Below are 22,701 nucleotides of genomic sequence, written 5' to 3'. Positions count from 1 at the left end.
TTTACTGAGAAGGAAGTATATAGGTACCTAGCTAAAGCAGATGGTCCTAATGTGAGCTTATATCTCAAGACTTTAGCAGATGTTAATCAGCAAAAAAATACTGTAATAAGGATGAAGCACTCTTTATCATTAAAGGCCAAGCTGCAAGTAACCAGGTTCTAAGATGACTATTAATCATTTTCACTTTTTTATGTTTTTGTTGGGTTTTTTTAGAACACAAAACCATTTCTATTTAATAAAACATTACAGTATAAAGAGCCTAAATACTGAAATGTTATACTGACTGAAAGTAATGAGAAAGCAGGAACCTCACACGTGTCTGGTGAAGCATCCTCTGGAATCACATTTCTGTCTTTACTGACCACATAAAAACCTATTGGAAACCAGTGTACTAATTTAGGTACGTAGAGGTGGGGAGTGTGACTAACCCTTTTCTTGTTCACTGATGGAAATGAAATGACAGAATTGAAAATAGACCTATAAGCACATATTCCTTTTATGAAGTAAAAATTTCTGTCACATAGGTTGGCCTATTTGGCTAATAATAGGTAGTTACACAAAAGCTAGTGTGAAAATAACAAAGCTTTGCAGGAAAGCAGCAGTCTTCATGGTGAGAATCACTGTTTTCCTGCCACCTTTCAGAAGTCAGGAATGAGAAAAAGGTCCTGCAAGAGCTGCTGGCTCCATTCCACTCAGAAAAGAATCACTCTGACTATTACAATGCCAATTTCTCTTTCTTGGAACTGAAAAGATTAATCCTAGAGGGTGTTGGGGCATAAGAAATACTGAAGTTTCAAAATCCTCTACTGGGAATGCAGGGTATTTGAGCATGGTTTAGGACAAGTGTTACAATTTTCAGCCTGCTTCCCTGTTACACATTTTTGGAAGCATAATCATAACATTAGGAAGTCTCCAGTAGATCATGTGTTTTATTTACACACACACACTCACACACAGAAAATAAGACGATATCCTTCTCAAAACCAAGTCTTCTACTCACCCTCCTTTAAGTAGACATACAAAGAACAAAGAAAAAAAATATCAGTGTGGTTCCCAGTTTTGCAATCGAGGATCGAAGACATATTTGTCACTAAAATTTTCATGACTCTGTTTTAATAGCAAAACAACACATCTGAAGATTTAAACAAATAATCAGCTGACAGTATGAGTTGATTTGGTGCTTTTTTTAATCCAATTGACCTTTGTCAAGGCAAAGGCAAAAGAACAACACTTGACATTTTGCTCAAAACAAAGAAAACATAATTTAGCAATTTTGATCCAACTGTGGTTAGCTCCAGCTTCACAGTTGCTCAACTCTTTCCAGACACAAATGATTTGCAGTCCTGACATGCATTAGAAAGCTTCCTGAGAGAGTTGCTACTAAGTGGTTATATTCAGATCTCACATTTAACTGTTGACATGTTCCTCTTTGGAGAAACAAATCCATCATAAAACGTCAGTATGCAAAGAAAACATTGGCAACATTACACTTAAATACTTTCAAACAAACTGACTTTGGAATGAATTTATGACAGTACAGTTAACATGTTCCTTAAATTCATGGTCCTTTTGTTAATAGAAGGAAATACTGAAAATCTCAAAGAATTTAGTGGTATGAGATCACAGCCACACCCCCTCATACTACCTTGCCTCCTGAGCAGAACTGAGATGTTGGAACTCAAGAAGTTGTTCTGAGTTAGAAACAACTACAAAAAAGGACTGAAGTCTCTGAAAAATCCCTGCTGAGAGGCAGGATACATTATTTTGTGTGCAACATGACACTAGTGTGATTATACAGCTGCTGGATCAAGGCCAGTATGCACACAGACAATAGATGACTGCTGACATGTGAAATACTCTCAGGCTTCTGAAATAAGTTTTTCAAACCCTTGATCACCACTAATACCTTTTTTCTACTCCTACCATATACAGAATTCATCTCTTAGACCAATGGGCTCAGAAATGTCCACAGGATCCCAAATAATGCATCACCAGTACCTTTTACAATGGCACTCATATTGCTGTTGGGTACAAGATTAGCATCACATTTGCTTCTTTCAAGCCTGTATCACACTGGTGATTTGCATTTGTCCTGAGATAAAGCAACACACCCATCTCGGTTTGTACTTCTCAGTTATATATAGTTTATCAACTTATAGCAGAAATTCTTTCACTGTTAGTATCTTAGTGCATAATTCTGCACTTAGTGTTGTCAGATCTCATACAATTCCTATCGAGTCATTCCACAGACTAAAAATCATCCATTTCATTGTGTAGGATACATCAGTCCTCTGAATCACCAATAACCCCTAAATTTGTGTAACCAAAAAGCTATATTAGCATTTTGTCTGTCAAGGTTGTAATGAAAATGCAAGTGAAGATTAGTATTGAGATGCAATATTACTATTTTTTTATTTTTCCCATTTTATTTTTACCATATTTTTCCCTTTACTCTTACTCCTCCAATTTTGTTGTGGCACTGTATCAAATACCTCCCTAAGAGTTGAACGGATTTGCTGTATTTCCTTTATCGGGATTAGCAGATAATGGCTTGGACTACTGTGCCTAACTTCACTACATCCGAGCTAGATTTTATCTTACTTTTAAGTATCTGATCTTTAATTGTAAAACTGATGTCTAACTAACAGGCTTCTAGTGGACAAAAATCAAAATATATTTAGTATATAAGATATAACTGAACCTATGTTGTGGCACAAAAAGCTTTTCCTGATGTCTAGACATCTCCCAGCTTTATTTTAGGGATTCTGTGCTTACTCTATTCTAAAACACTTTTGAGTAAAAAAGCAAGTATCTTTTCATATCATGTCACTGTTTCAAAAAGTCATAGTTTCTTTTGGCAAACTACCTACCTCCTCCCCCCCTTTAGTCCTAATATGACCTGTTAGAGTGCACAACAAGTCTTTAGAAGAAAGCACTTCTAAAAAGAATCCATTCAACAGTTTCTTTCAAGCTAACTCTGTCCTAGTTTGGACAACTTCTAATTCATTGTTTCCTAGGCTAGCAAAATCATTATCAACTGTACTTAGAGAACTGTTCTGTCCTCCCTGGAAAATAAGCATTTGCAGTTTATGTCCATGTAGATTAATACAAGCAATTTTTTTTAAAAGTACTATAAGAAACAGCTGCCAAGGATTGGTCTTACTGATGGTTTCAAGATGATTTTAACTCTGTCTTGCCCACAATACAGGAGAATTTCACTAGGTGAGAAAACTTACCAGGTGGTCTATTTTTTTTAAAGGTTGGAACTCCTACTTAACTCACACTGGTTGCTGTATGCAATAACCTTTTTACCTACATGACAGAAGTTCCTTCATGCATTATTCTATAAGGACCATATGCTTATGATTGGATTTTCTTTTTCCCAGTCTATAAGGACCATATGCTTAAATGATTGGATATTCTTTATCCCAGTCTTGTACATATTTTTCATACCTCTTCCTGTTCTTTTCTCTTACCAATTCAACAAGTCATCCTATAAATTAAGGCTGGGTCATGGTCCTCTAACTCATATTCCTTCGACAGTCATCAGCTAGATGACATTCCAAAAATCTAAACAATTTCCAACAGTGACACCTGTTTAAAAGGTATTATATGTCAAGGACAAAATAAAATACAAAGAGGGACTTTATATTGCATATAGTACTTCAGAAAAAAGTTAATTAATTCAGTCTTTACTGAATTCCTGTTATTTCAGAATGAAGTCTTAGCTTATCATGGTTTCTGCATGTTGAGTAATAATGAAACTATGACAGATAAAAGCAGTAATGCCATTCACTCTTTCTTCAGCAGTTGCTTGGAGGCCACTAAAGCTGTATATAAAATAAGAGAATGATTCTATTTTTTTTTAACATGAGTTTTACAAGCCCCCAAGCGAGGTCTCATCTGTATTTATTATGAAGAAAAGGAGAAAACATCCTTCTCATACTGGTGAAACATCAGGCTTGTGCAATATAGAGGGTTCTTGTGCAGGAAATGTGTGGGTGGAGGAAAAGGGAACAGTTCTTTTCCTAGAGACTATTAAAACTTAACATGCATTTATTTCACAGAAACATTCAGATCAGCCTTCATAACATAATGATGTTCAGCATGAAGATATGTATGCATAGAGACCACTCTGCAGTGCTGAAACATGAGAAACGGAATCCACTGCTCCGAAGTAATTCCTAAAGATGGCTAATATTTTACTTAAACTTTCCTGTCTATACAATTTCCAGGTCTTTGGGTTTTATCATCAGCTCTGTAATATTTGATGCTTTCCTAAAAACTCATGACCTCAGTGCCATGTGGCTGCTGGTGTTTGTCTATCTAACACAATTAATGGGTTGAGAATAGAGTTTCCCACATGTCAAATCATAGAACTACAAGAAAACTGTCTGGATGTGACCTCTGAAGTTCGTTCAGTCCCCTCAGAGGGTCAGTCCACTGCTCAGGTCAGTATGGCTTTGTCTAGCTGAAATTTAATACCCTACAGCTGTGGAGGTCCCAAACCTCCCTGGGCAACAGTTCCAGTTCCGTACTTCCTCCTCGTGAATTATTTTTCCTAATGTCCAATCTGAACCTCCCATGCCATAGTTTTGTGGCCATGTGCGTTATTACCTGGTACTATCAAGAGAGTAGAGGGGAAGAGAATGACATGATCATCTTTTTAATTACCTTTCAAATATTAGCACGCTGCTATTACATTTTCCGTTGGTGTTCTCCTCATTGGACTAAATAAACCTAGCTCCTTCAGCCACTCTTCATAGGACATGTGCTTCAGGCCTCCAACCACCATGGTAGCCCTCCCTTGAACTCTCACCAGTTTCTCCACACACTTCATAAACTGGAGACTCCAGAACTGGATGGAGTATTCCAAGTGCGGCTTCCTAGGTCTTGAGTGGACAAGCATGATAACTCAATTTGTTGGCCAGATTCCTCCTGGTGCAGCCTGGTATGTGCTTTGCCTAATTTCCAAGAGGAGTTCCACTTCCCCTAGTTATCATCAGCCACAAATTTCCTGAAGTTATACTCTGCCTTCCTAAAATTTGCTAGTAATATTATCCTTTTCCTTGCCATCACGCTTATCCTCAGTCACCATGATTTTTCAAAAATAGGCTCAAAACTAAATGGCCAGGTCTTTCAGCACTTTTGGACAAATCCCTTTCAGCCCCATGGATCTGGGTCTTACAGCTTCTCTAAGTGTTCCTCAGCCTGTTACTCCCCTGCTGCTTGCTGCCCCTCTCCTTCTCAAATCCTGCCACTGACTGCAGCAGGCTTTGCCTGGGAAAACCAGTGGGGGATTAAAAAAAGAGGCATTAAGTACTTCAGCCAATTATAAAGAAACTCATTATTTTCAAGACTTAGAAGCCACACTGTCAACTTCTGAATTCTCTGACCATCAATTAATGGTCTTAGAATAATAGTACAGAATTTAGAAGTCTGGATTTAAAGGCAAAATATAGATTGATTCTACATCATGATTATACTGAGATACTTCTTTTAGCTGAGTTTTTGAAAAAAAAAAAAAAAAAGCTATTTATGGTGACACAGAGATTGGCAGCAATGTAAAATGAAAAGGTGGGTGATTTGTTACAGATACCAAATCAAATTGTTTGATATTTTATTCTCCACGGTAAGAAAAGTCAACTCCTATCAACAGAGTTGGAAGAAGAACACACCTGCACTCAAGTCCTTTTCAGTGGATATACTTGACTGATTGCAGCAATATATGTTATAGTTACGTTTCTTACTTCTTGTTGTGCACTATGTAATTCTTGCTGTTACTAATGCCTTCTGAGGGGAATGCTTGAAACTGCTTCTTTATGTTCTACCTCAAAAAATTATTAAAAGTGTTTAGATATTTTTCGTGAAATATATTTTTAACGTAAAGTTCTTCAAGAACAGCTAAAGGAGCTTCATAGATGCTGGAAGACCTAAAATGTTATTTAACGACTATATTTGTTTTGAAACACACTATAATAATGTTTTTATATTTTAAGTGGGCAACTGATTGAAATACTCTCTAAATGCTTTTGACTGATGATCGGTTGAAAATCCAGTAGATCAAAGCCCACTTCAGTACATTTTTTCACTCTGTGCTTTTTGCAATTTTATTATGCATTTTTCTGTATACTCTCATCATCACAAACACAGCTCTAGACACAAGCTACTCTCTTCTGACATCAATTTCTCCTATGTACTTAGGAGATAATTAGTTCCAACCTAACAATGTTCCTTTGTTTACCTGACACTGCACACTTTTTTCTTTGTTTTGCCTTCAGTTATAGACTGATTTTGGGTCCATTACACAAGGACTTGAATAGGTAAAGGGAATATTTTACTGTAATTTTGTAAGTCATAGTAATCTTGTATTAGAGTATGTTTAGGGTGGTAACTAGGACCACAGAGAATTATTCTTTAAGAAGGAAGTAATATCCAGAGAGAAGGGGATATAAAATTGAATGCTGCATTGTCTCGATTCACTGAATAATCAAGTCACTCAGATAGCTTTGTAAGTTTGCACGGCTGGTATAATGTATACCAATGCTATTGTGCAATCAGGATTACATCCCAGAAATTAGGCTGACGATGTTAAAAAGTGCGAAGTCTCAAAAAGTGACAAGTTTTCTTTATTTGCTTTATATTAGTTCTTTTTACTTGTTTTAAAATTAATGCACATACTGAACAAACTTTCAGGGGTTTTTGCTTTAACAAAAATAACTTTGTTTTCTACTCCTTTGTTGTTCACTTACTAAACAAGTGAACTGTACTGAGTATACTATTTTCTTTCCTTCCAGGTATAGTGTGTCTGGAAGAGAATCCAAGCCCCCAGAAACAGCATAAAAATATACTTTATTGCACAGACATCAAATTGCAATGCCTGCTTTGGATATGTATTTTATTTTGCTTCTGGGCTAGTGTATGAATTCTTTGAGTTGTGTTTAGTTGTGTTTGGTTTATGCACTCAACCAACAGAAGAGGGTTTGGTTTTGCCTGGACTATTTCTACTTGAACAAGCTTATGTGCCTTTCTTGCTATTCCGCTTGTAGTTCACCTTATCCTGGCAATACTATGACGACTTCATTGTCTTTTGTTGGGCTTATCTGCAGTGTAGAATCACTTTTTGCAAAATCTTTAGGCAGCCTTTTGTAGCCCACCCCATTTACTTGCATCTCATGTCTGTCTAGTACTTGATTTTGTTTGGCTTTGTGTGGCTTCATTCGTCAGAACTGCTGTATGGGATCATCTAGTCCATCTCTGACTCATCAGGAGGAGAGGCTTTAGGAAGATGACATAAGAAACAGGAAGTGAACCTATTTATAGCGGTGGCCTTCTCAGTGTCCCCTGACTATGTCCCAGTGTTAAATAGTATGTTCTAGGAAAAAACATATTTTTCATTTGCAACTGGTGTTGGCATGAGCTTTATAAACCATATATTTTTGATTATTTTCATTACTGCACTAATATAATGCAATTACAAAACTGTGTGCCTTTGTTCTCTTGTTGCTTTCTCAATATGTTGTATTTTTAAACTTTTTTTTTTTGCTTCTAAAACTGTAGCATATTGATTTCTCTTGCTACATTTATTTTCTCTTGTTCCATACACAGGGTATTCCTCATTATAATGTTTTTGGGTTTGCCACTATATCAGTTTTCTTTGATATTTTATCTCCTTTGCTACTTGAGCTAGCCCTTGCTCTCGTTCTGGTTTGCCTCTGCTATTTTAATTAATGAAGCTTGGTGAATCACATCAACTCCAGCCAATGCCAGGTTTGGGTGTGTACCTGTTCACTCATCTTCTGTACATCCATATTTCTTGTTAAAGGTACCATGGGCTTTTCAAACATTTGTACCTGAACCCCTGAATCTTCTCTTACTGTAATCCACTACAAATAAGTTGACTTTTAAAAATTGTCATATTAGGCAAGTCAGCCATTTTGCCCAGTTTGGAAAACCACCAGTCAACTCTTGCTTCCAGATTTTTCCTGTGTTTCTTGGGAAGATGTATTTTACGTGTAACACTGCTGGTCATTATGTGGGCATGAGTCATCCTGGTGTGCTCAAACACAAAACAGGCAAAGACATTTTACCCTTACTGGCATCAGCCAAAACCACCCAAGATCTTGAATCTGTGGTTAATCATGGGATACCTCCCAGTGCTGATTTATTTTTCTCCTGATTTACAATTGCTGAAAAATTGAGTTTTGATACTATTGATGGGTAACATTCTAGTATTTCACAAAAGCAAGGTTTTGCTACAAACTTACTTATTTTAAAAATTAATTAATTTATTCCCAGGGCTAGGGTGTGGTGGGGCTTAGCACAAGGTACAGGAAACCACAGAAAGGGTAGCTATGGGGTATCTAATACCTTGTAGTTTGCAGTGTAGATACACCCTAAGTTATGAGATAGAGGGTTGGGGTGTGTAGCAGTTTGCTAGAAATGCCGCCAAAGAATAATCAGGATTATACTAAGAAAGTTGACTGCAGGGAAGAGCCTGAGAAGGGGTCTGAAGCCTCATCCCAACCCCTCTGCAAACAATGGGAAGAGATCCACCCACTGCCCTGAACTTTGGATCCATCGAACGGCAGATATGCCACTGATGACGTTAGCTATACAAACCAGAAACACCCCCCTAATTGCGTGAAAAACACGGCAATTGTTTAGACGAGTATAGTGTATGCAAAACAGCTTGTGAAATCCTAACCTTTAGAGAGAAGCACATAAAAGAGCAGCTTATTCTTTCACTCCTGACCCCAGCAGATATCTTGTGAATAAGTCCATGAAGGCAATCATATGTAAAGAAAAGAGGTAAATGTTCCTCTCAGTTTTGCAAGCGAAAAGATGAGGAGCCAAGGCCTTTCACACGAGAGCAGGGAGTACACTTCTGCAACACAGATGCTGCCTGGGCAGGGTAATCAGGAGCATACTGCTAAGGAACTCAAAACATCAGATAGCCCAAACACGCTTTTTGCCCTTTTCCTTTTATGCTTTTCTAAATTTATTCTTTACTTTGTAAATCAGCTATTGTCCCCCCCATATGGCACTTCGCATGTTTATTCCTGAAGTTCCAAAGAAAGGGTTGCTTTCCCCTCCATGCACTAGAATAGCTCATACTATAAACTCGTCTCTGATGGGAACTGTTTCCCACAGGAAGTGCTCGGAAACAATTTGTCCTTAGTAGATGATTTTTCTATCAAGAGCATTTCCTAGGAAATATATGTCCTAAGGCTAGACAACTAAATTGGCTAACATGCAATGTCCTTCCAGTCTCCTGAGTTGAATCCATTTGGATATCCAACACGTTTTAATGGGTCACGTTCTGCTTCGTTACACAGTCTGTAGCTCCTGAGCAGCAGGGAAGCGGGTTTCTGTTTCTCGTAAACTATTTCATGTTCTCTTTCCTGTTGGGGAAAAGCTCTTAATGAACACCGAATTGCTTTCCAGCTGAAACAGGGCATGTTGTATAACAGAAATGCCCAGCAATAAATGGTAAAACTGCCTTTTATTGCAGAAAAACAGCCTTGTTTTAACAATCATTATCAATTCAGAGAGCTGATAGAGGCATAACGCATGGGAATGAGATGCCAACAGCATGCACTAAAAGACCGCTAGTTCCTCTCAAAATCATTACAAAAATGTGCTATCCTCTGTTAAGTCCCATTTTCCTCTCCCATACCCAAACAACCGGGCTGAGATAAAGCTTCAAAGGACACTAGAAACGTCCGTCTGTGTCGCGGATGAGCCCGGCTCTGCAGGCCAGAAGCAGCTCTCAGCAGGCAGCCTGTGCCCCCCAGGACCAGCCCCTCGTTAGTGGGAGTGTGGTCTGCAAAAGCTTTATAAAGCCATACCTGCTCACAGCAAAACCTTCATTTACTCAGCATCCAGTATTTGCAATACGTAATTTCCTTCTGGACAAGCAGTTTGCATACTGACATGGTCTCTAACTAAGAAAATTCGGTGTGTCTGGTTGTTTGATGAAAAGCATAGATTAAGGAAATTTTCAGACTCTTTACCTTGTTCCTTCCCTGGTTTTCATTTCATAGTGCATGTCTGGTCACTTGAATCACACATCAGTTTTTCTGTTTCCTGATTAGATAAATGGTAACTTTAAAACAGGAGAACAATATATGTGGGGTGGTTATTTAAAATGTGGGGGTGTTCCAGGAAATGTTTTTTAAACTTTTTTTATTGTAGAGATTTACAAAGCACTGAAGACAATCACCTACTAAAACAAATATAAAAACTGTAGTACTGTGAAAGAGCTACTCCATTGTTTTTACTGTTCTCAGGGTGCCCAACACTAAAAAGGTATCTTTTTCTTTGATATATTTGGTAACTTCACACTCTATGCATTATTTGTATACTATTTGCATGTATTTGTATACATGATTTGGTAACTTCATACTTCATACATCATTTTCAATATCTAGTAATAAAAGGTAGTGGATACTCTAATGATTACATTTTATGTCTGAAAATTCCAGCAAAGGATAAAAAATGTTTTTAAAATGTGAAGTGTGGAGTTCTTGAGCTCTTCATAGCTGGAAGGAAAAGTTTTTATTTACTACTGTTTGAGTTGGAGTTCCAGACCTGCACATTTTAATTTAAAATATTAAACAAGAAGAGATTACACATTTGAAATTTTTTTGCGTTTCCTTTCAGTAAAGTAACATTTATTTTATATTTGAGTTTTTACAGACTCTCTAGGGCTAGGAATAACAAAAATAACTGATTTCTCCTTTTGATGCGGAAGCTCAATATTGATGTAATTTGAATAGAGATGCTGCAGTATCTTCTGCAGGCCTGTTAACATCTACAGTTATTCCCCAGATATTACCATCTATCATTAGGGCAAGAAGTCAAATGAATTGATCCCAATACAAAAGAGACGATATCTATTGGTGAAGCAGTTGCTTGTGTTGGCAGAGAGTTAAAGGAAGGATTATGGTCAGAAGGGTAATGCAGGCAGTCTAGCATTACCACTAGTTTGAAAATAAGGCTGTGCTCCATGCACGGAGTTGCACAGCAATGACAACAACATAAGGCAAGCCAGCCAGTGGATGGTGAAGCTTGTAGTATTTGGTTTCTTAATTTTTCGTTTCCTAGCTCCTCTGAAGGATTTCAAACAAAGTTTCTTATATGTATTTCCCAGCTGTCTAATTGAGGGTGGAGATGCAACTGGGGTGATGAATCTGAAAGATTAGAACTGCACCTGCCAACAGAGGTTATTTGATCTTTGTGCACGACCTGCTGCAGGATACAGCTGACAGAAGAGTATAGGTCTTGATAGTGAAAGTTATTTATGTCAGGGCCTTGAATACCAAAACAATATATACAGAAAAATGTATTCTTTCAGTTGCATGAAATTATGGTAGAAATATTTCTGAAATACACCAAAAAAAGTTGCAGCAGAACACAGAAGAGTTATGTACTACCTACACAAGTCTTATTGGCATTTAACTTTTGTATGGACAAGCAATGCCAGTAAGAGACAAGTCAACAATCAAAGAATAGCTAATAAAAGAAAAAAAAATTACTTCCTAAAGTTCAAAGATTTTAGAGTGCATGAATGGAAACAAAATTACATAAAGAGCATTAAATTTAACCAACTGAAAAACTCCACATAGATTGAGAAAAGCAAATATTTCTAGTATCATCTCACTTTTAGCTGGATCTAAACAAAATCCTAATTTTGGAGTCATTCAGTAGTGCATCTCTAATGGCAGTCATAACTTATTATTCTAGGCATGCTTTTATATCTGTGTTTTCCATGTGACCTGCTACCAAACTGGACTGCTAGTGCAATAAATCCCCCACAGACCTTGTGGGCCTCATATTTTACATGACTGGCTTGCAACATTCTGTTTTACTTCTTGATCCTATGGCATGAATTGGTGTATTGAAACTGGCAACATTAATTAAAATAACAATAATTCTATGGCTTTGAACTTTACTTGAATAAAATGAAATTTCAAGTTATATAAAGCAGGCTAATATAAAGTCTTTTCTGGCAATTACACAGAAGGTCAACATTCTGGCCAAGAATGGTAATTCTCACAGAATACTCATATCCCTTTTCTATAAATATGCACTGGCAATAAAGAAATTTTATTTTAACCCAAATATCCATGCATTTTACAGTGGTCTAGCACTGTTCTACCTCTGCCATAAAAATCTCAATTATAATGAATTACCCTTTTAAAAAATTTGTATCGGAGATTGATCTAGGTAACACAAACCCAGACTGCATTCTAGTAATAATTCTTTGTAGAGAGCCAGTGTGGAAGAATATATAAAAATATGTATGTATAGCTACAGGTACGTACACAAATGTCACCACACATTTATGCTTTATGTCAGTGCATTAAGTTTCACTATAAAGCTGCAGTAGTTACAGCTGTAGTGCTAAAACTCCCATGGGGGTTTGCCTGTAGTCTGGGATTTTGCAGGGGGAGAGGAAAGGGAGGGAATGTGCTTTGGTACCACTGCCAGTCCTGCAGAGCTGTGGCAGTCTCACTGCAAAAAAAGCAATTTTATGCCTATGCTGCAGACAATTACTAGAGCAAATCTATTCACCTAACTCCACAGAAAAAAAATGTCATAACTAATGTGAGCCAATGAATAGTTAAATGACAACATATACTGAATAATCAAATGTATTATGAGGAGAATAAGCTACATTTTTTTTCCTTGATTTAAAAAAAGAATTTATGTCTGAGATGTACATTTTGAAATTATTAGATTGCTGCTTAAGGAAACTCCCACCTTTTGAATTCGAATCTAAAATAAAACTGTGTTATGAAATTACACCTTTTTAATTAATTTTTATTTGATGAGGTATAAAGATTTTTAATATTGGAAAACAATACATGGTATCATGGATATTTCTGTTATAAAAATGGGAAAGGAATTTGCACACCATAGATTTGGATATATATTTTTTTAATTCCTCTTAGTTTCACCGTTTTCAGACATCAGAGGCATTTTCCCATCTCTGACATACTAAACTCAGTTCTGTAAACAATTCTGCAAAGTGCATTATGGCATTGAATGCAGGGTAATGCAGTACTGAGTCCAGTGGAAGCACTTACACTTGCAAAATTTTGCAAAGGGCTATTTGCATTTTTAATAATTAATAATCAACACCTAGTCTATATTTGATTTTTTCAATGAAAAGATCTTTGCTTTAACAATATGTACGCTGTATGAGAAAAGCTAAACCTCAAGGCTCACCCCTTATAACAGAAAAAAATTCAGTATTAAGGTTGTATAATTTTAAATCTTTGTGGTTTCTTTTTTTATTAGAGTTACCAGATAGAGAAAATTGAAATACTCAGTGTTTTTGCAAACGCTGCAGATATTTCAGTTTTACTGGTATAATTACCTCGGTAACACATTACACGCAGAAGCAAGCAATTTTCTTTCCCGGTGTATTAGCTATGAAATTGAATCTATGCAATTATACAGCTATTGTTTCAAAACAATGCAACCCTTGCCTTAATATGCATTCTATATGTTAATTTGAGAAATAAACAGAACACATGATTAACACTTCCACCGAGTCACACTGTTTCTGGATGGCGAAGCCGAAATGCCAGACACGTTGTGAGCGGTGGAGGTGTCCCCCAGCTCTGCAAGAGGACCGAAGGAAAAGGTGCCAGCTCTTACCTGCAGGCTGTTGAAGATGATGAAGAAGACTAACATCCAGAGGTGCCGGTAAGCCATGTGCAGTCCTCCCCACAGCCAGGTGACGGAAATCAGGGCAAACAGGTACAAGACCAAAGGGATCTCTGAAAACCACAAACAGCATTTCAGCTGGCGCGCCCTGGGAAAAACACTTTTTAAAGCATTACCGACGCAGGACACACTTTCACCGTCTCTGGCCGACCTTGGAGTTTGTTCTCCAGTGATGGGCAACCCTTCTGGGTGGGGGGGTCCCACGGCTTTCAGGAACCCCCCCACCTCGGGGCCAGGAGACCAGCAGAAGGGCATGGCCAGCTGGGGGGGACTGGGAGGTGGGGGTTCGGGGGAGCACAGCCCAGCTCAGCAAACCAGGCACGGGTGCTTTGCGGGTGGGAAGAGCACACGTGGAGTCAGAAAACATGCTGACCTTGGGGGAAGCACGGGAGAGCTCTTGGCAAGCTCTGGAAATTTGGGGAGGAAAAGGATTTCCAAGAATGGAGAGGAAGCGGAAAAGAACAAAAACATTATCAATACAAAAACTGCCATGGCTCTGGCAGTTTATAGAATTACATAGAAATTATAAGAATAGCTTATTCTCTGATTTGTTGCTACTTTCTCTGTGAGCCAAACATAAGAAGGCGTCTGACCCTATAAAACTTCAAGCAACAATCTCCACTCGGTCAAGGACCCCCTCAAAAACAGCCTTTGCACCAGTTAACTCCATTCACCTTCAAAAATATGTGCAGAATCCATTCTTAAGCACGCGTACATACAGCTGCATTTTATATTCCCTACTGTATTTACAGCATAAAAGATTTAAGGAATGCTGGCAGGAAGATGCCTGCGTGGACAAAGTTTGCAAAAAGGAAAGAAGTTAGCTTTTGCCCCCACCCGCTCCTGTTGCTGACTGCCACGTACACCACACCAGGCCCCCCCCGTGTTGACCGTATTCATGGCAGACTTCAAAGTCCGTGTTTGCCCAGGTCTGCCCACTTCGGGGTCGGAGATGCTCGGCCAGGCATTGCCGCTCTCTGCATTAGTCATGCAGCATCAGCAAAGAGCGGGGACACACTTTTGACAGGCATCGTTCCAGAAAAGAGGAGTTTGGGATCACTTTAGGCATTTTGCATAATACCATACAACTAGTAAGTGCCTTCTGAATGCAGGCAATAGCCAAAGTCAAGACTACCTTCCAGTGAGGCAGGCAGTAGTTGCTTCAGGGTTATAACTATTGCTTTGGCAGAAATGCGTGTGCATATTTTTTATAAACAAGGGAATGACTTGAAGCAAAGCACAATGTGAGCAGGTACTATGTTCCTCAAGTTTCCCCTATTAAAGCCTAATACCACGCAGTAAAACCTGGGGTGCAAACCTGGGCTGTTCTGCAACCACTGTTTGATAGTATGACATAACTTTTAATGAAGATAGGTATTTCCTTAGTGAATTATAATGAGATACTGTGTTACACATGAAAATTAACATTATGCTAGGGTAGTGGTAACCTAGGACTAGAGGTAATAAAACCGAAATATTAAAATAAACTCAGTTCTTTGGAAGAGTTAACAAGGCCTTGCTTTTTCTGTGGGGAAAAAATAAAAGCAAAAAACCCCTACCTGTTTTTACTGGAAATAACAAAGGCCATTACAGCTTTAAGAAAATCAGTTGCCTAAGTAAAGGTGTTTGAAAGCTCAGCTCTAATCATTGTTAAGGTACTCCCATCCTCCCACTTATGTCTGAGGACATGACATAAATCCTCTCCAGTTTGGCCATTTGTAAATAATGCTATTCTGTGCATACAGGATTGCGAGCTTGCTTGCAGTGGATGGGAGGATGCAGTGCTGTGAGCCCTAGGGAGCTAGGAATGGAGGAGTCATTGTGATTAAGCACCGGAATCTCTTCTCCCACAGCAACGTGAGGTCTGGCCAAAATTTACCACAGGTCTGAGACTTCCCAAGGATCCCTGATCCAGAACATAACACCAATAATACATGTGTATTTTTCAGAGCAGCACTGGGGAAGAAGATTAAGGCTATATACCTCTGTTATTTGTCTGGGAGGAACCTGATTTTGTTAGATGAAGAGAATGGAAATGCAGTGTATTTCTCACACTGCGCTCCAGAGTCACTAGTATCCCTTGCACACAAAGCGTCTCAAAGTCTCTTGGGCAAAATGCAAAAATTCCTTGTGGCTTTGATGGATGTTGAAACAAGCTTTTCTTTAACGGCCACTAATATACATGACCAACATCACAATGCTTTTACAATAATTAAAAATGCAAAGCCCTCTAAAGTACCAGGTAATACAGTAAGAAATAGAGCATTAAGTATTTCTCTATTCTACATTGCCTACACTAATGAATACAAATACTTATTAGATGTGTACTTAACAACGGTCACAAAAATCCAGCGAAGAACTGGCATCCTCAAAGTTTTTGAGGTTATAATAACAAAATTTAGCAAAATAAAAAAATAAGAAAACATACATCAAAAGCTACCGCTTTTTGTAAATACAATTCTAAAGGTAAATTCAGTAAATATCTGTAGAGCAACTCATTAATTTATTTGTCACAGATATTAATTGAATTATATCATCTTTTTGTTTAAATCTCAAAATCATGCAAAAAACTTTAGCTGCTTATGAAATTGAACTGATATAATGGACTGGCAACTAATGATCACTAATGCATACAATTCTAGATGCTGTACATAGAGCAAAGCAAACAATTAAGAGAATTGTCTCAGGAAGATCTAATAATGATTTAGCTTTTGTATTACTTTGCAGCAGAGTTCAACTCAGGTGGGGGCAGGGTAGAAAAGAAAGCAAATTGTGGGAGGACAAACTGCAGACAGTAGAACATGCCAAAAGTTAACACCATGATTTCTGCTTTTAGTGCATAAATATCACCTAAGGAAAAATACCATGATATAAATCATAACCTAGCACCTCTAGATTGTTAAAATCATAGATTGATGAAATAGCTGTTTGCATGAAGCTGCAGGAAACGGAGCAATATGATCTCTAGATGACATACTTCTAATGTACAATGATCTGACTTTATTATCTTCGAGTGTGTGTGAGGCAGAAATTTGATAAATTCACTGCCGTCTCACCTGAATAAAACTACCACAGGTAAAACCAGAATCGAGCTCACTGAATCTAACAAGGTCTCTGTGGAGTGTATCTTGAGTAATTCTGATAAAAGCTTATGTAAGGAATGCTATTTGTACAAACATGTCGATTTGTGTATGCATTTGTGGCACTTTTGGCTGGGGTAGAGTTAATTTTCTTCATAGCAGCTGGTATGGGGCTATGTTTTGGATTTGTGCTGAAAACAGTGTTGGTAACACAGGGATGTTTTCCTTATTGCTGAGCAGTGCTTGCACAGAGCCAAGGTCTCTTCTGCTTGTCCCCCCACCCCACCAGGGAGCAGGCTGGGGGGGCACAAGGAGTCGGGAGGTGACACAGCCGGGACAGCTGACCCCGACTGACCCAAGGGATATCCCATGCCATAGGACGTCACGCTCAGCATAGAAAGCTGGGCAAGAAGAAGAAGAAGAAGGAAGGGGGGATGTTTGGAGTGATGGAGTTTGTCTTCCCAAGTCACGGTTAGGCGTGAGGAGCCCTGCTGTCCTGGAGATGGCTGAACTCCTGCCTGCCCATGGGAAGTGCTGCATGGATTCCTTGGTTTGCTTTGCTTATGCACGCGTGGCTTTTGCTTTACCTGTTAAACTGTCTTTACCTCAACCCACGAGTTTTACCTTTTTTCTGATTCTCTCCCCCATACCGCTGGGGAGGAGTAAGTAAGCGGCTGCATGGGGCTGAGTTGCCAGCTGGGGTTAAATCATGATAGCATTGTAACAAGAAAAAAACTCTAAAGATACCTGCTTTTTGCCACATGCTGAATATTCGTACAGTTTACAATTCTGCTTTTATCTTTGCTAGTAACAATTGCTTCATTATCAGTACTGTAAACAGTTAATACAGAGTTAAAACTTTGGCAGCATTTAGCGTCTCAGCTGTTTGAATTCTCTTCACCCATTTTGTTCAGGCAATTTGTTGTATTTTGATCAAACAAAAGCTCGATAACTAAAACAAACATACCAGAAAATCAGCAACAATTTTTTTTAATTTGTAAAAACAGCACTGCATAAAGGAAAAGGACGCCAATAAATGGGCTTGAAATGAATCAAAACAGACAGTCTAGTTATGTGTGGTTTATTTCATATGGAAAGGAAACCAACAACCCCCTCTCAAACAAACTGAAAGGGTATTTCTGGGCAGATGAACCTTCACTGACATGAATTTTACTCTAAATCCAAGTGCAAACAGTTGCCTTTAGACACGTCAGTAAACCTTAGCAGATAAAAGACTGCCATGGAGCAGTCAACTCAACATCAGTGTGATGTAACTGAGACACTGTCAAGCAGCTTTCTTGGGTATTATATATTCAAACCAGGCTGTTCCACACTCTTTTTACACCATTACCACACCTTTTTTTAGTACTAGGAATGATGAAAGATTTTATTTAAGCAACAGCCAGTCCACCCACTCCTTAAAAATATATATATATATGTATGTATGTATGCATATATCACCATCCTGACTGTTCATGCCTCTTCCTGAATTATCTTCCCTTTTCCCTAACTACAAGCTTAAGAAACATTGGCAGAGTTGTCAATTCAACACAGATAAATGCAGCTTATGCAGCTCTAGCTGCAATTTTGAGGAGTTTGAAAACTTACCATAGTCCAGCTTGGTATTTGACCAGGTGAAATTGCATACATTCAATTTATCAAAAAAACTAAATGTGCCCACTGTTTCTCACTTCTTCCCCATTGCTGAGGAAAGATTATTTTCCTTATAAGCTTATCTATAAAATTTATTTTTCTGCAATGCTTACTTTTCTGAGGGCTGTGGTACATTGTAATCAGTTTTTATGTTAGTTTCACTACAGTAGGAGAGTCCTTAGAGTAAACACAAGATTTTGTCCAGTGATTTACATAATAACGATGCTGGTGAGAATTTGAAAGATAGGCTGCAGTATTTTCATGACAGGTTTGTATTAGATTACAAAAGTCACGAACCAGGAAAAGTATTGAAATGATAGAAAAATTCAGTTACCTGAAAGGGAACCTAAAAGGAGCTGTACTGGGTATGAAAAAAATGCTTATCTGGCCTTGCCTCCAACAAGGGCCAATGTGGCCAGATGGGGTACTTCTCCCAGTAATTGTCCCATTTACAACTCAGGAGCTTCCTGCACCAGACACAGTTTCTTTCTAAACTTTCTAGTAATCTTCAGGGGACTTCTCTTTCACAAACTTATGTTGAACCAATTATGGTGAACTTTGATAATTCAGAGTATCCAGTGGCAAGGAACTCCACAGGAGTAGCATAAGATTCAGATAATAAAATGACAGATCACTCAGCTGAAATATCTGTCAGCCCTGCATTTGTTGTTTGGTTTCCTTATAGCAGAAGCAAGAATAAGAAATAGAAGGAAACAAAAAACCCAGAACATTTCCAGACAGCTATACTTTCACCTACAGTGGTTTTAAATCTGTAACAAAATAAACCCACACAATTTTATATTTCTGAAATAAACCCCAAAGAGAAAAGAAAGACTATGGTGACAGTTTTATTTTCTGCTGTGCTGTAAGACACCTGTACTGACCCATGAAGAGAAATAATCTGATGATGAGGCTCATGTGTCTACACCTACACCTACTGCAACCCAAGCAGCAGTTTATTGAGGTCCACAAAGATATTTACTACCACAGGACGGTGATCCGGTCAGCCTCTGCATGACTTCTTCAGAAATGAGAACTGCAACAGTTGTCACATCTATGTGCCTGAAAGGACTGGAAAAATGGTGAGAAATACTAAATTTTACAACACAGGATGAGACTGCCTAAAATTTATTCATAGCTGGGGCCTGGAATAGATTCTGCCAGTTGAATAGTGCTGGTTCAGACACTGCAGAGAAAGAAAAAAAGAAAAAAGGAGAAATAATTTTCCAGTGTCAAATGCATGCTGTATACTAACTGCCTTCATATGCAGGATACACCTATTTTGGAAAGCGTGGCAAGGAGATACACATCCACCTCTGACCCTGCCCCTGTCAGCACTAAGAGCTGTGTGGCCTCTTGGTAGCCCAAGGCTGGGAGGACAAGGAGGAAGGAAACGAAAAAAAGTGGAAACAGCTGCAAAGAGGAACAAGAAGACAACGAAGAGCCTTGCAGTGCAACGAAGAGCCTTGCAGTGCTCCCCATTACGATCCACTGTCACACCTTTGATGGTTCACCTAATGGCAAGTTGAAGATTGAGGTGGTTTCGTATATGTCATTGTAATTTCACCTAATGATGGGACAGTTCACACGGGTAACCTCTGTTATCCCTGTGTAGTGCCTACTGACTATGAAAGAATACTTTGACGGTGCCTGCCACAACCTATTTTACCAGGGAGGGAAGCAGCAATGGAAATCCTCCTGCACAATTCTAGTCAACAACTGCCCACAGTGCATAGTAAAAGGTTCTTTAAAAATGCCTCCTTGCTATATATTTTATACTATACAGTTAGGAAAAAAAATGGATGAACACTTGGGCAGAAAGAAAACCTACTATGTGAATGAACCAAAAACTCAGTTGAACAAAGGCATCAAAACAGAAGTAAGTCAGAAGCCCTATGAAACTATGATCAGCTCATTGCTCTGGAGAAAATCTGTAGCACCATGAGGAAAAGTAACTGAAATGAACTAGAAGCACAACACACTGCTTTTATGGATTGCCAGCACTGGAACTCTCTTCAGGACACCAGGATTAGTGCCTTCAGGATACCACGTTCAGTCAAGCAGGTCGGTTTTGATGATGTTTTTGCAGTTGGTACCCAGAAAAAAGCATAATTTTTTAATTTGAATTATATATTTCAGAAGATAATACATTATCTTCTTCCTAGAATAGACATATAATTCAAAAGAAAATAAACTTCATATTCCAAAATTGCCAATTTTTCTGTTTCTTATGTCTGTAGAGTTAGAACTACGCCTTACGCATTCAGTCTGTTTCATTACAAAACTGTCAGGTAGCCTACCTGAAGGTTTCCTTCCTTCTGTACCTGATATTATAGATAAAATTCTCCAGGACAATGAGTCTGAGCAGTGACAAATGTTAAATCAAATAGAAATCAATAAAACTGGAAATTATTAAATAATATTAAAACTCTGAAGTGTAATGCTGAGTATGTCTTTGCAGCAAGCATCTAGATCATTTAACTATGGAAAATAAAGAATGCACTATGCTTTCATAATGTATCCAAATGTTTGTATTCTCACCACTGTGTTGGCCCATATTATGTCTTTTTCTATTGCCCGAAGTGTTTAATTTTATTTTTTTTCTAAAAATAGGAAAGTCAATAAAAGAAGCAATTAAATAATATGGCTTTAATGATCTTCTGAGTTTACCTATAAATATTTACTAGGTGTCTTCCCCTTAGGTTGTTAAACTGATAATGCAATTTTAATTACTTTTAATTGTTCTTGGATAGACATGAAGACCTATTGCAAAACCTGAAAGATGTCTACAAATATTTTTTCCTAAATGATTGGGGAGGATGTATTGCTTCACAGAATTTCACCAATTTGAGGGAAACCTAAATTAGTAAAACATTTACAGACTATTGCTTAAGAAGTCATGGGTTAAACTTAGCAACAGAACTATGAAAAAGCCACGAACACAATTTTTTTTTTAAATAAACTTGAATAACAGTGTTCCAAATCCTGCTGGCTCCATTTTCAACTGCTTTTGACAACTGCTGTAGAAAAGGAGTTTGGTAACAGGATTTTGTGGCCAAAATAAAGAAGCTAACAGATTTCCTCATAGAGTTCAAAGGAGAAAATACCATCACCAACACCACCATGCAATCAGTGACTCATGACAAAGCCTCTGATTCCAGATTGGGAATGTGAGAGATGTGCAGAATTTAACAGTAGCTGATACTGAAGAACAGAAAGGTGGTAGGTCCATGTCCATGAAATCCAATTGGACAAAATTGTTCATTGATAATTTGTAAAAATAGGAAGCAGCAAACCTGTTAAAATACTATTTTTGATTCATTTATATTTTTTGATCTGCTGGTCCGTGTGGCAAAAAAGAGTTTGAAATTAAAGAATACTTCCTAAAAGAGAAGCACACCTCCCATTAAGCGTAAAGACTACATCACTAGTGCAAAATCATAGAAGACTGGCCTCTCTAACCTTTCCACTAAATCTCAATTTTTCTGCAAACTTTCTCATACGTCTTTAAGACACTTTTTATGGTATAATCAAATGAAAGATGAGGCATCTTATTATAGCTTATGCTATTGCTGTTATTCAGGGAACACAGCGAAGCCCAGAACAACAGCAAATCAAAAAAAGAAAGAAAAATTTAAACCTACTCATCTCCATTTAATAAAACTATTTAGAAGTATTATGCCAAATATTCAATGAGCGCTAAATTCACAACTGTACAGGCATAACTCATGCAAATTAACTTGCTTCTGCAGATTTCTTTAAAGGAAGAAAGCTAATTTGGGCATGTGAAGCACAGTGCAAACAATCTAAATTACATGGGTGCAGATGATGCATTTAAGTTGTTATCTTATTCAGATCTTTTTTCTTTATTTCAGCTTGTAATTGTGCTTGTGAATTTTGCATTAACTGTATTTGTAAAAATCTCAGAGGCAAAGATTTGTTTTTCTCCTAATTACAAAAAAAAAAAAAAAAAAAGCCCCTGGAGCACTACGAAGACTGAGATATTATATACAATGCATGACTGTGATGAATATTCTGAATACAGTGCATAACTCTTAGTTCAGAGGTAGCCAACATCTGATTCTTGATTTCTAGATGCATATTGTCATGTCAAGATGAAAGCAGTCCTGCAATTCACTGTTCCTTCAGTTCTCTTAGATACATGATATGTATCTTATAATTTGAGATAAAGATTTTAGCATACAGCTCACAGGATAAGGTAGACATG

At 37.9% G+C, this 22,701-nt stretch overlaps 1 protein-coding gene across 2 annotated transcripts in view; it reads right to left on the bottom strand.

Annotated features, from left to right (window-relative positions):
- ADGRV1 (adhesion G protein-coupled receptor V1) overlaps nucleotides 1-22,701 on the bottom strand; it is a 296,376-nt gene that overhangs the window by 26,126 nt on the left and 247,549 nt on the right. For both annotated transcript variants that reach the window (XM_069777566.1, XM_069777567.1), the window contains one exon: nucleotides 13,672-13,793. In XM_069777566.1, the coding sequence (XP_069633667.1) occupies nucleotides 13,672-13,793 (122 nt within the window). The remainder of the gene's footprint in view (nucleotides 1-13,671; nucleotides 13,794-22,701) is intronic.

This window comes from Haliaeetus albicilla, chromosome Z (assembly GCF_947461875.1).
Source record: "Haliaeetus albicilla chromosome Z, bHalAlb1.1, whole genome shotgun sequence".
In the NCBI taxonomy this organism is placed as follows: Eukaryota; Metazoa; Chordata; class Aves; order Accipitriformes; family Accipitridae; genus Haliaeetus; species Haliaeetus albicilla.
Note: the sequence above shows the minus strand (reverse complement) of the source record. Positions and strands in the feature narration are given on the sequence as shown.